Source organism: Zootoca vivipara, chromosome 9, assembly GCF_965207765.1.
Source record: "Zootoca vivipara chromosome 9, rZooViv2.hap1.1, whole genome shotgun sequence".
Classification (NCBI taxonomy): Eukaryota; Metazoa; Chordata; class Lepidosauria; order Squamata; family Lacertidae; genus Zootoca; species Zootoca vivipara.
In genome coordinates this window covers 69,046,912-69,059,627 of record NC_142592.1, presented here as the reverse complement: position 1 = coordinate 69,059,627, position 12,716 = coordinate 69,046,912, and the positions used below count along the sequence as shown (strand labels likewise).

At 47.3% G+C, this 12,716-nt stretch overlaps 2 protein-coding genes across 2 annotated transcripts in view; one reads left to right on the top strand and one right to left on the bottom strand.

Annotated features, from left to right (window-relative positions):
• The window catches only part of TYMP (thymidine phosphorylase), a 33,750-nt gene extending 29,657 nt beyond the window's left edge, over window positions 1-4,093 (top strand). Inside the window, exon 10 of the mRNA XM_060279272.2 lies at window positions 3,342-4,093. Coding sequence (XP_060135255.2) covers window positions 3,342-3,511 — 170 coding nt within the window. The 3' untranslated portion in view covers window positions 3,512-4,093. The remainder of the gene's footprint in view (window positions 1-3,341) is intronic.
• A 1,352-nt stretch (window positions 4,094-5,445) lies between these two features.
• LOC118091448 (ciliary microtubule associated protein 1A-like) lies at window positions 5,446-12,047 on the bottom strand. Its single transcript, XM_035128468.3, has 6 exons — window positions 11,939-12,047; window positions 10,741-10,944; window positions 8,447-8,548; window positions 7,245-7,366; window positions 6,124-6,264; window positions 5,446-5,675 (listed from the first exon to the last, which is right to left on the bottom strand). The coding sequence occupies exons 1-6, from the start codon at window positions 12,045-12,047 to the stop codon at window positions 5,595-5,597; spliced, it is 759 nt and encodes a 252-aa protein (XP_034984359.1). The 3' UTR covers window positions 5,446-5,594.
• Between the last annotated feature and the right edge of the window lie 669 nt (window positions 12,048-12,716).

The following is a 12,716-nucleotide window of genomic DNA, read 5'->3' as shown; positions in this document are numbered from 1 at the left end:
CTGATGCAATTGGTCCTGCGGGGGGAAAGCAAGGGCTGAGGCGCTAAAGAAAGCTTGATCATGCATAATGAGATAAGAATCCAATGTCTTTGTTCATCTCAGGTGGTTCGATGGTTTTAAGCTTGGTAATGAGTTCCAATTCAGCAACTTCTCTTTCCAGTCTGTTTCTGAAAATTTTCTGTAATAAAACAGCTGCTTTGAGATCTTGTATAGAATGTCCTGGGAGATTGAAGTGTTCTCCTACTGGTTTCTCTGTCTTGTGCGTTCCTGATGTCAGGATTTCTGCTGTAGACCATTTGTGATGTATGCATGATGTTTCGTGGGGTGGTCTTGGGCTACAGGGTGGGCAATTTCAAAAGTCTATATAAGGGCTTGCACACCATTGTTTGGGGTTCTCCTCCCTCCTGCGTGTGGTGAGTGGGGGACCCTGTTGCAAAAAGCTTAATATTCTCAATATTCTCTGGTTGGCCTCTGTTATTTTCTCCTACCGATAGGGAACCTACTTAAGGACTCTATACGGGCTCTTGGATACTCCATAAGGGAAAAGGAACATTTTTTTTTTCTTATAACACAGGGGAGGCACCATCTTGATTCAGGCAGCAGAATTTCTTGGTCCAGCCCTGCCAATAGGGTGTCCTCCACGTGTTTTGCTTCACAACTTCCATCAGCCTTAGCCAATGTGCGTAGGGATCATGGATGATGGGATTTGTAGTCCAAAACTCCCAAGAGGCTGTGATCTACTTTCAGAATTAAAATCTGGAGGTGATCTACCCCCATTTTTTGGGGTTCAGCTCAAAGTTGTTGAGCTTTTTTAGGGAGAAGGAAAGGGGGGTGACCAGATTTGGTAACCTTTTTTGGGGGGAGCACTGCCCAAATTCTTTTCTTACGGGAGACAACAGAAACTTTTAGAGATTTCTTGGGAGAGAGTTGCATAAAAGCACTCACAAAACTGTACACCGCACAAACTCCTTTGTCATTTTTAAATATGAAAATGCAGGTTCACACAAATAAGTAGAACCAAAACATGAGTGTAAAATTTCACTGCATCTTCTCAAATTTGAGGGCACGGGCCCTCAGAAAAATGTCCTTTTTCAGAGTTAATATCTCATTTTCAAAGATATTTTCCACAATGAGTAATTTGTACTGATAGTGACAGCATTTTTTTAAAATGTCCAAATCAGATTTGAATGGAAATGACATGTACTCTACAATTAATTGAATTTTTTGGAAGTTGCCAAATCTTTTTTCTAACTCCAGAATAACAGAACCAATTTCAGCCACATACTTCTCTGTTTGACAAACAAAGTCTGGATCCCCCCCCCCCCCCGATGGCCCTGCATATTAGGAAAGGGATCAAAAATTTTGATTGTAAGGTCAGCAATCATTAGCTTAAATTTTGTTTTGTAGGATGAAACTATTTTAATCATGTCGCCATTGCATTTACCTTTACCTTGTAGCTCAAGGTTCATGTCACTAAGTTTACCGGTGAAATCAGGAAGGAAAGTCAGATCAAACAACCATTCGTCATCTTTTTTAAGGGGGGGGGAACCCCAAAGTTGTTGACTTTTTAAAGAAAGGTTCCCCAGAGTTGTTGACCTTTTTTTTAGGGAGCTGACACCACCTCAATATTTAAGCTACATAGAAGGTCTACCCTTTGAGTAGTGTTTTAAAAAAGAAAGAAACAGAAGACACAACATATACATGCAGTTTATTCTATCTCATTTTCTGAACTACTGCTATCATTTTCCATTTTCTCTTCCTCTTCCTTTTTGTCATTTTTCTCATGGACATCTAAAAAACTGCTTTGGAGGAAAATGGGGGGGGGGAACTGTTTTTCCTCCCATTTTTCTGGGTTTTTTCTCCCAGGCCCTCATACACGGTAGGCCCTGTTCTAAGAGCTAAATTTTATAGTACTCACTTTATAGTACTCACTTTAGTGTTTTAAGCCTTAAATAACTTAGGGCTCACATAGCTGAAAGACCTCACAGATGGGAAGCTCTTGGGAGTTTCACAGCCCTCGGAATTTGGGGGGGAGGTGGCCCAGATTTTAATCTCTGTGGAATCCCCTAAATTGTGGAATTCCCTCCTCAGAGTTATTTGTTTGACTTCTTCACTATTCAGCTTTTGGCAAAAGATGAAGCTGGACCTCTCCACCTTTGAGATGTGTTTTTTCAGGGCCCACTCTATTCCTTTGATTGCTAACTGTTTTAAATTTTGAATTTTGAATTGTAACCCAATCTGGGACATGTTGGTAAAGGGTATGTAATTAATGGTGATGAGTACAACAACAACAACGACAACAACAACAACAACAACAACGTGAAATAGTAGAAATTGTGCCCTCCATCTTTCCCAACATCAGGGTCTTTTTCAGGGAGTCTTCTCTTCTCATGAGGTGGCCAAAGTATTGGAGCCTCAGCTTCACGATCTGTCCTTCCAGTGAGCACTCAGGGCTGATTTCCTTCAGAATGGAGAGGTTTGATCTTCTTGCAGTCCATGGGACTCTCAAGAGTCTCCTCCAGCACCATAATTCAAAAGCATCAATTCTTTGGCGATCAGCCTTCTTTATGTGAAGAAATAAAGAAAATTTATGGATCATGTTCACAACCTGAGTGTCCAATGTACCTGTGTAAGAACGAAGGGAAGTCCCTGTCACTCACAGCTTTCCTGATGGGGCCGATCAGCTGTAGAGTGTAAAATCACTCCCCCCAAAGTGTGGGCCAGCTGCAGTGCCGGATTCAAGCAGGGCTCTCCCCGAAGCTGAGTGCTCTCCTGGAACTCAGCAGCCAAGGAAGCATTGTTGGAGCGGAAAAGTGATGCGAGCAGATCGAGGAAGCGAGCCAGAAGGAAGCTCTCCGGCTTGCACCTCGGTTTAAATGCCCCCCCCCCGCCAGCAGATTGGCTGGCTGGAACTGTGACATGGCCAGGACCTCCGGTGCTGCTCACTGCTGTGGCGCCCACCATGTTGCCTCACCGGAAGTCCCCATATGATAAATCTGAGGACATTAAATGAAATCCGGGGACATTTTTGTCCGGGGACAGATGTGTAAATTCAGGGACTGTCCCTGGGAAACGGGGATGTCTGGTAACCACATTTTAAAACAGGATTGGACGAATCCATGGAGGAAAGGGGGTATCAATGCTGTTAGAACCACAATTGCTATTCTCTGCCATCTGTTGTTGGAAACCTCAGGATAGGAGATTTGCTCTTGTGCTCGAATCCCGTTTGTGGCATCTGTTTGGCCCCAGTGGGAACAGGATGCTGGGCTGGGTGGGCCATTGGCCTGATCCAGCAGGCTCCTCTTATGTCCTTACAACTGCTTCTTCCCCCTCCCTTCCAGGGGATCCGTGGATCCGGGTCCATTATGAGAACCCAGAGCTGGGCGACGCTGGCCGGCATGAGCTGCAGGAGGCGTTGATCCTGGAAGACTCTGAGCCCTTCGTTCCTGGTTCAAAGGTGGCAAGGACTATTCTCCCACAGGGCCAGTGGGCCAGGGCAGACAAAGATTAGCAGGACTCAAGAGGCCCCTGTCGACTGTCAACAGGATGCGGGACGAGACTGGCCATGGAACCAATCACGTTATGGTCACTGTGGTTAGCTCTTGAATCAACTACAGTGGTACCTGGGTTTATGAACACAATTGGTTATGGAAGTCTGTTCATAAACTGAAGCGTTCATAAACTGAAGTGAACTTTCCCATTGAAAGTAATGGAAAGTGGATTAATCCATTCCAGACGGGTCCGCGGCGTTCATAAACTGAAAATTCGTAAACCGAGGTGTTCATAAACCGAGGTTCCACTGTACAGCCTTGGAATGGGGGAACTTCTTCTTTATTTACTGAACCCATGGCAGGATGAGAGAATGTGAGTTTCGATTTGGCAGGATTTGAGTAATACTTGTAATGTACTAAAAAACTAAGGTAAAAATGGATTACTTTAAGAAAAAATGGAGAAATTATATGATGCAGCAAGTTTGATGATGGGAACCATGGAGGGGTGGAGGGAAGTCTAGGGAATCCTAAATGTTGAGGATTATGATTACCGTTTGAATTCAAATGTATAGTGTAAAACCGAATAAATTTTTTTTAAAAGAGAACATGTGAGTTTTGCAATGCTCCCCCCCCCCTTCCCTGATAGCAGTGGCACAATGCAATTTTTGTTGCATGTTTTGAAATTTGCAATATACTTCCATGTCCCTGTGTTGTCATAATGCCCATTCTTGAATGGCACTCAGGTCCATTTAATATCTGAGAAGTTTCTGCTGTGTATGCTTAAGAAAACCGTAATTAGGGGCACTTTCAGAATTCTGCTATTATGCGGGTGGAAATGAGTCGTATCCTGACAAATTCTGGTTGTGCACTTTAAAGGTCTTCCTAGCCAAGGTTGCGCCTAGGCCCTGGATTCTACAGAGCAAAAAGAACAGATGGTGCTCTTAGGCACACAGTTCAGCTTCCTAAGAAACTCGCTTTCCCTTTGAAACGATCCTGAGTGCCTTGCCCAGATGGTGTAGAGATGTTTTTGGGAGCACTGGAGCCATGGCAAGTACATTGTAGGAAGCCAGAGGATTGGCTGATTAAGGCTTCCTGCAGTCAGAGGGGCGGGACATCTGACTGCAATGCCAGATTTACGTATAAAGTAAACAAGCTATAGCTTAGGGCCCCACTCCCTTGGGGGCGCCCCAAAAAATTAAAGGGAAAATACCTGGATGTACATTTCCAAAATATAAGATAAAAAAACCAAATACAATAAAACCTACATACAGCAACAGTGTCTTGTGTTGTGTCGGCTCCTAGGATGTAAGTCATGGTCCCCGCCTGCTCACCTGCTCCCTCAAATATCCCTGGTTTGCTCCTTTCTATATATGGGGTGCCTACATTCTGCATGGACTGGTTGCATGGCAACATGGGCAAATGGCTTGAGATACCTATTAGGTCCATCATCCATCAATGACCATATAGCATATATTCAAGACAAAAAACAGTGGCCATTTGTTGTTGACAAAGGACAGCTGGACATATCAAGGGCCCCATTACCTTCAGGAGCTTAGGGAGTCATCAAACCAAAATCTGGCCCTGTGTGACTGGCAAAAGGAGAGCACATGATGCAAATTGGGAAAGGTATCTACAGTTTTCTCAGGCTCCAGAATTTATACAGGTTGCAGAATTTCGCCCTTATGGGCATAGAATTTTGATTTTTTTCGCTTCAAGCTCACAAAACAGGGAAATTAGCAAATATTACAGTTATGGAGATCTTTGCCTCCCTGCCCCCTATAAAGCCCACCACACAGAAATGGGAAAACCCCCACTTCCCAGCCCTGCTTCAACTCACCCACACTTAAGACACCTTGGATAGACTAAGGGGTGATTCAATCAGGGGAATCCAGCCAAGGAATCTGGGAACAGGGAGACCCAAAGGTGCAGCCGCCTCACTAAACCCAGCCCCCCAGCTGTGAGGACCCTCCCAGGCCTCGGATGCTGCCCACCCCTCTTCCCTCCCCAGGCGCCAGTCTCAAGCAACAACACAGAGCATCGAGAGATTCACGTGTTTCCAAAGGAACATTTCTTGTCCAGACCATCTCCGCCGGTGGGGCCAGCTTAATCTGCCACGTCCACAATGAGAGGAGCCACGTAGTCCGAGTGGCGGATCCCGAAGGTCAAGCCACGTTGTGGGGTGTGCTGCAGGAGGAAGGAGAGACGGAGGGGCAGGGTTAGGCACCGCCAGCGGAAGGGAAGGGGTGGGGGCGTGGAAGGTTCTTGGCAGGCAAAGATCTCACATCACACCCTGTTCTGCCTTGGTCAGATCACATCCAGAATACTGTGTCCAATTCTGGGCACCGCAGTTTAAGAAGGGTGTTGACAAGCTGGAACATGTGCAGAGGAGGGTGCCCCAGGGTATATTTAATTTCTGGTTAGCTTGTCAACACGCCTGCTCATGCTTGCAGAGATTGGCTTCTCCCTCCTTGCAGAAGCCACAATGAAGATCACCTTGCCCTTGCCCGTTTGAATGTTGGGGTAAGAGCTATCCACCTCTCCCACCATCCTATAAGACCCATATCTTTACTGCAGGACAATGCACCCCTCGCCTCGGAACAATACCAGGCCTTCTGCTGCCACCTGCCCTCACCTTCTCTGGGCTGTAGGCTCCTGGACCCGGCTTCAAAGTGTTGTCTCCTGGAGGCATGTTGCGGGCCAGCATGCTGAAGTGGGGTGGGCGGTTCTTGTAGACACTGGGATCCACCAGGCGGTAGTTGCAGGGCCCTGGCGTCTGTCATGCAAGGAGGGGGAAAGGGTCACTAGGCCAGGCATGCCCAAGAACAGTCCCAGGCACACACCCTGCGCCTCTCCAGCCCCTTCTAGGGTGCTTCCCTGTCCTCTGATTATGGACATGTGAACGTCATCCAGTAGAACCCCACTCCCCTTCTCATCATGGTTGCCAGCCAACTGTCTTGAGAGACAATGGAGTGAACCTTTCAGGGTATATAATAATAATAATAATAATAATAATAATAATAATAATAATATCTTTATACCCCGCCCATCTGGCTGGGTTTCCTGAGCCACTCTGGGTGGCTTCCAACAGAAAGATAAAATACAGTAATCTATTAAACATTAACGCCGAACCACTCCATTAGCAGCCCCAAAGGACCGCTCTGGGGTGTGTGTCTGGAGGTCCTGGGCTGCCCAGGCGACAAGACCCTCCCTCAGCCTCGCTAATGTGGTCCGAAGACGTTTGGCCCCAGCTTGGCTGCAAGAGTTGCCGGAAGGATGCGTGCCAGGGGCCTTGCAACCTTTTGGAGTCTCCACACTGGATTGTATAAGGCACGCTTGGCAAATCCACACCGTGATCATGGACTTTGAAGACACTTGGACTCAGAACGCAAGGGAGAAATGTGCTAAGAGGAAGGCACACTTGGCAAATCCACACCGTGATCAACTCCCACCCGGAAACCAATGTCCCCACTGTGGAAGGACGTGTAGATCCAGAGTTGGCCTCCACAGTCACTTACGGACTCACTGTTAAAACTGTGTTTATGGAAGACAATCATACTCGGCTACGAGGGATCGCAGAAGAAGAAGAAGAAGAAGAAGAAGAAGAAGAAGAAGAAGAAGAAGAAGAAGAAGAAGAAGAAGAAGAAGAAGACTTAGCACATATTTAAAGAACTCCCCCAGTTTTCTTGATTTTGCTTTCATCAAATCGTTTCAGGGTCTCCTAAATCTCCCACTCCTGGCTGTTATGCTGCTTACCCTGCTGAGGTCCTCATAGAAACTCCCAACCATGCTGCGTCCAAAAATGGAGTAATTGGGGGCGGTGCTCTTGCCGATCACCTTGGGCCCAAGCATGGGAGGGAGGCCGTAGGCTGCAGGCCCTAGAGGAGGAAAATGGGAGGTTGAATGGGAGAGAAGGGATTCAGTGCGATATGGCATCTGCATTCCGACTGGAGAATTATCCTATTCCACAACCCCCTGCAAATTGCTCTGTTTATCTTGTATCCGGAAGAGTTCCAGAGAACTAGAATGCCTGCACAGTATTTTGTGATATTATTGGTTGGCCAAATAAAGAGATCTGCACCCAGACAGAATCCACATGTGACTGAAATCCAACAACGAGGCCTTTTCCAGTGTAATTGATTTGGATAAAAAAACCACCCGAGGGGAAGTTTTGTTAGGAAAGAAAAACCTTGGAGACTTCTGAAGTCTCCCCCTTAGCTCAAGGGATCTGTGATTCCTCTCAAGCTCCTCTTGTTGGTCAGAGATGAAGAAATCAGAGATAGCAACCAAGTATATAAAAAACAAGGTGGCAAGTAAGCCTTTGCGTTTTATTGATCTGTTGCAACAGAGGCCCTGGCACCCGGAAACAAGAGGAAGATGGGTTGTACAGGTAAATCAGGACATGCACAGAATATATGTCCCCCTCCCCCAAATATTTGCAAGTCTGTCATTCGAGGTGCTCGACCTGCTCAATGCTTTTCTTGGGCTGCCCCAGACCATAGCTGCCAAGTTCTCCCTTTTTTTTAAGGGAAATTCCCTTATGCTGAATAGGCTTCCTCACGAGAAAAGGGAAAACTTGGCAGCTATGCCCCAGACATCCTTTAGAAATGTTGAACAACCTGGCTCCAGAATCCGTTGACAAAGACAGGTATTGTTTCATTGATAAATTGGCCCTTTCATTGAGAAAAAAGGATTGATTAACAGTATCTGCAAGCAACTGACAGATAAGTGGAGACATTGTAAGTTTCAGCTCAGCTGAGCTCTTTTGCAGATTGCCTTTGCAAAGGGATCCTGTTGGAGCCTGTAGATGGAGCTGTTTTGCAATAGATCTTGTTCTTTTAAGTTTAGGGAATATGCATTTACAGTATAGATCATTGATGCACATGCACCCTATATTAGTATAACAGGAGATCAGCAGCCAGATAGAGGGAGCTTCTCTGCAGGTGCTGCTCTCTCACCTGGTGACTGGTCGTAATCGAAGTTCTTCGTCCGGGAAGCGAGAGAGTAGTTGGGGGCAGAAGGGTAGGCCACATTCTTTGCTTTCTCTGGCGAATACCGGCCTGCAAAAAGCAAAGCACACAGGAGGAGGCTGAATTCACAACACCGTCCTGCATTTCTGTTACAATTGTTTATTACATTTATACACCGCTCTTCATCCTAGGATCGCAGAGCAGTTTACAATACAAAAACACAAACACACATAACATAACAATGAACAAAGCAATAGCTTCCCCCCACAACACATTTAAGAAGGTAAAGGTAAAGGACCTCTGACAGTTAAGTCCAGTCGTGAACGGCGGTGGGGTTGCGGCGCTCATCTCAATTTACTGGCCAAGCACAGTTTTTCCGGGTCATGTGGGCCAGCATGACTAAGCCGCTTCTGGCGTACCAGAGCAGTGCACAGAAACTCTGTTTACCTTCCTGCCGGAGCGGTACCTATTTATCTACTTGCACTTTGATGTGCTTTCGAAATGCTAGGTTGGCAAGAGCTGGGACCGAACAATGGGAGCTCACCCCATTGCGGGGATTCAAACTGCCGACCTTCTGATCGGCAAGCCCAAGAGGCTCAGTGGTTTAGAGCACTGCACCACCCGCGTCCCGCACAACACATTTAAAAGGCCATAACTTGTTTAATTAGACCAAGGCCTGGGAGAAGAGGAATGCTCTTACCTGGTCCCTGGCATGGCCATTGTGATTAATTTTGAATTGTTTTGTAGATAGATGAAACAGGGTATCAGGAGACATTAATGAGTATGAAAATTAGTCGTAATAAAGAAATACATTGGAATTTTAAAAATATATAATCAACCGCATGAGATTATGATGAGGCAACTGAAGAAATAAATGATTTTGATGGGTGCAGGATGAAGACATTGGGCTGCAATTGTTAAGATTGCTGTGGTCCTTTGATTGGGCAAATGAAATGACCATAGCTGCCAAGTCCGGGTCGTAAAGATCCGGGATCGGCAGCGCGCGCATGACCGGAAGTTGCGCGGCGCCCTTCTATGGGCACCAAAAAATGGCGTCGCCAGCGCCGGAAGTCGCTTCCGCACATGACCGGAAACACGTAAAAGCGACTTCCGGCACCGGCGCCGCCATTTTCTGATGCCCATAGAAGGGCAAATCGCCACCAGAAGTTGCGTCACGCAACTTCCGGTCATGCGCGGAAGCGACTTCTGGCGCCGGCGCCACCATTTTCTGGTGCCCATAGAAGGGCAAAGCGGCACCAGAAAAATGGCCGCCGGGCAGAAGCCAATTTAAGGGACAATACCGAGATTTTTCACCAAATGGGAGACCGCCGGGAAACGGTAAGAAAAAAGGGGTTTTCCTGGCGGATACGGGATACTTGGCAGCTATGGAAATGACGTGTGTGATCTGGAAGTGTATTAAAAACACGGCTTTGGATGTGGTTCCTTGCAGCCTCCCCCCCCTTTTTTGAGGCTGTCCCTATGCACATTTGTGTTTCAATAAAGAACTCTCTTTTCACTTGGAGCCTGCGTCCTTTTTGGGGGGTTTCTGGGAGGGATACGTCAAGTCTAGGAACCCCTTTAAATTTTTTCCAACATCCCTACTGTTCTAGAAGTGGAATGGCCCTGCTTTCCCAGATGAAAATGTGGAGACCAGTTGGGGAGTTGTCTTGTTACTCTCTCCCCATTTCCCCCCCATGAAATGACATCATGGGGGAAGGAGTGCCCTCCCCAGGGCCATCTTAAGTCTATCTGGCGCTGTGGTGCAGGGATCCCTCGGGCGCCCCCCTTCCCTTCCTTCCGCCGCCTCAATGGAGCGCAACAGGAGGTCCCCAGCCTGGGAATCCGGCCCCCGTCTCTTCCCTCCGGCCCCAAAGACGAGGGCTTGAGGGCGGCTCCTCCCGCAGGGAGGAGGCTCTGGGCACGGCACGGCACGGCACGGCACGGCACCCTCCAAAGCGCCCTCCAGAACATGGCACCGTGGCGCCTTGCGCCAGAAGCCTCTATGGCTAAGATGCCCCTGGCCCTCCCCACAAACTCCGGTCCCTGCCTTAGTGAGGCATGACTAGGAAAGAGAGAGAAGACGGGGATTTCTTGGTGGGATGTATCCCATTTAAGGAATTCCCTCCTGTGTGAAGCCAGGATAGCCCCTCAACTTTAGCTACGTTTCGAGTAAATCCTGAAAACTCACTTATTGTCTTTTGAGGGGTTTTTTTTATTTAAAATATATAACTGGTCTCAGGCTCCACGGGGGAGGCGTTTCATGCCCAGATTTCAAGACTGACCTGGGCCTGGGGTCATAAAAGACATCACATCCCTGGGGCGTCCGTAGATGGAGAATGCCGGAATCCCGTCCTTGCCTCTCATGGTCATGTTGGTTGGGATGAGGTAGCCTGGCCCGGGGGAGCAGCCCACTAGCTCTTGTGGCCGGCGGATCCCAAAGCTATATGCGGGAGCCCGGTAGCGAGAAGGGTCGTGTAGCGGATAGCCTGCAAGGAAGAGCGAGCACAGAGAGGGAAGAAGATAACTTGAGATGGATAGGATCCTGTATTCCATTTTGCACAGCATCTTGTCCATTAACAGCAACCAAGTGGGGCAAAATGGCAACTTCCAACCCCCCCCTTTTTTTCTCCCATGAGATGGATGAAGAAGAGCTATACTGCCTCGGAGTAGGGACAATATTTTCGGTTTTGCAATTAGTAGACCTTTCCACCCTCTAGTATTTGATCAGCCTTCTACACCCCTGCTCATCACAACACCCAGTGGTGAGGAGTTCCACAAGTTGATTCGATGCTGGGGAAAGAAGTATATTTGTTTAATTCACACTGAAATGGAGAGTGCCTGTGTGTTTTGCTGAAAGGGTTTAACGGGAAGATTCCATTGGAGCGAAAGAAGAGCAAGAAGAGCTCTCTGTGCACCTAGATGGGCTGATAATTAACTGTTAATGCTCTCTGCCAACTGACATGTGAGTGTTTAACCTTAGATCAGGTGATTAAAGTGTTCAATTGCAAATCAGCATCTTGGGGAGTTGGTCTTTGGGCTTTTTCTCCCAGTCAGAGTGGGAGTAAGATGTGAAAATGAAGCTCTCCAGGAGATACATAGCCTTAGGCAGGTGAATGCAGGCTAGAACGGGAGAGAGGCACAGTTTTGATTTCTGGAAGAAATAAAGTTATTTCTCATAAAATTATGAGCTTGTGCTGGACTTGCTCTTGATATTAAGGAACTGTTTGGGTGTATCATTTACTGCTTTTTGATCTGTTGGGAAGAAAGTTCTGCAAGTAAAGCTTTGAATCAAACTGGACAATGTTCTATCCCCAAAGGAGTTGTTTTTTAATGCATCCAGTTGCTTCAAGCTGCACAATGTTATTATCTGCCATAGCAGCAACCCAAACTTCTCCCATTCTAGGATTTTGATGCTGGACTATATCACCTCTTGCAGAAATGGGCTAGAGCCAGTATTTGGAGTCCTTGCTTTTCACTTACCTACATTTGTTGGGAGAGCATATTTGGGTCCGGGGCTGCTGTAGAGGGAAGCGATTGGCCCTCTGGGCCGGTGAGGGCGCCAGGTCCCCACCCACACATCTGCAGACATGTTCAAAGCTTTGTACGATTCTTTTTGCCCTGAAAGGAGAAAGGAGATTAGCAGGGCTGTGCAACTAATGGATGCAAATCCTGAACTGAATCTGATCAATTTGAGTCAAATGCGTATCATTCTGAGGCAGCTACAGTTGCTGCAAGGCAGGATGAATGGACCCAAATCAACTTGTCCTGAATTATGCTGATCCAGAACTCAAAAAGCTTTCGGGGGGGGGGGGGGAAATAAACAAGACGGTCTCCAGAGTGTTGTAGTAATTAATCACATCCTGCAAGCTAGGGAGATGGGGAAAAGGAGGTGAGCTGGATTTTGCTTCCAGTCTAGTTTCTACTCCAGGCCACACTCTCATGAAACAGCCTTGACTAACAATGCTTGCTGAAAGAGACGGTGGGACCCATCTTTATTCCAAACATGCCTTTGGGATTTCTTGGTTTGTCCCATATACGTGGACGGTGGTAGTTCTATCTGCGCATCATCTTTAGCTTAGGCTGTGGTCCAGAGTCACACACCACCAATCGGCCAGAGGACCACAGAGTGCTGGGATTCCACTTCGGTTTTGCTCTGTGCAGAACAGAGGAACATCAGAAGAGCCTTCTGGATCAGGCCAATGGCCCACCTAGCCCAACATCCTATTCTCGCAGGGGCCAGCCAGCCACATGCCTGTGC

Bases quoted from the DNA above. Each gene is read 5' to 3' on its own strand.
- LOC118091448 (XM_035128468.3), bottom strand. From the start codon at position 12,047: ATGTCTGCAGATGTGTGGGTGGGGACCTGGCGCCCTCACCGGCCCAGA. The intron at 10,945-11,938 runs GTAAGTGAAAAG...TCTTCCTTGCAG, and splicing joins TGCTCTCCCAACAAATGTAG to GCTATCCGCTACACGACCCT. The intron at 7,367-8,446 runs GTGAGAGAGCAG...TTCCTCCTCTAG, and splicing joins CGATTACGACCAGTCACCAG to GGCCTGCAGCCTACGGCCTC.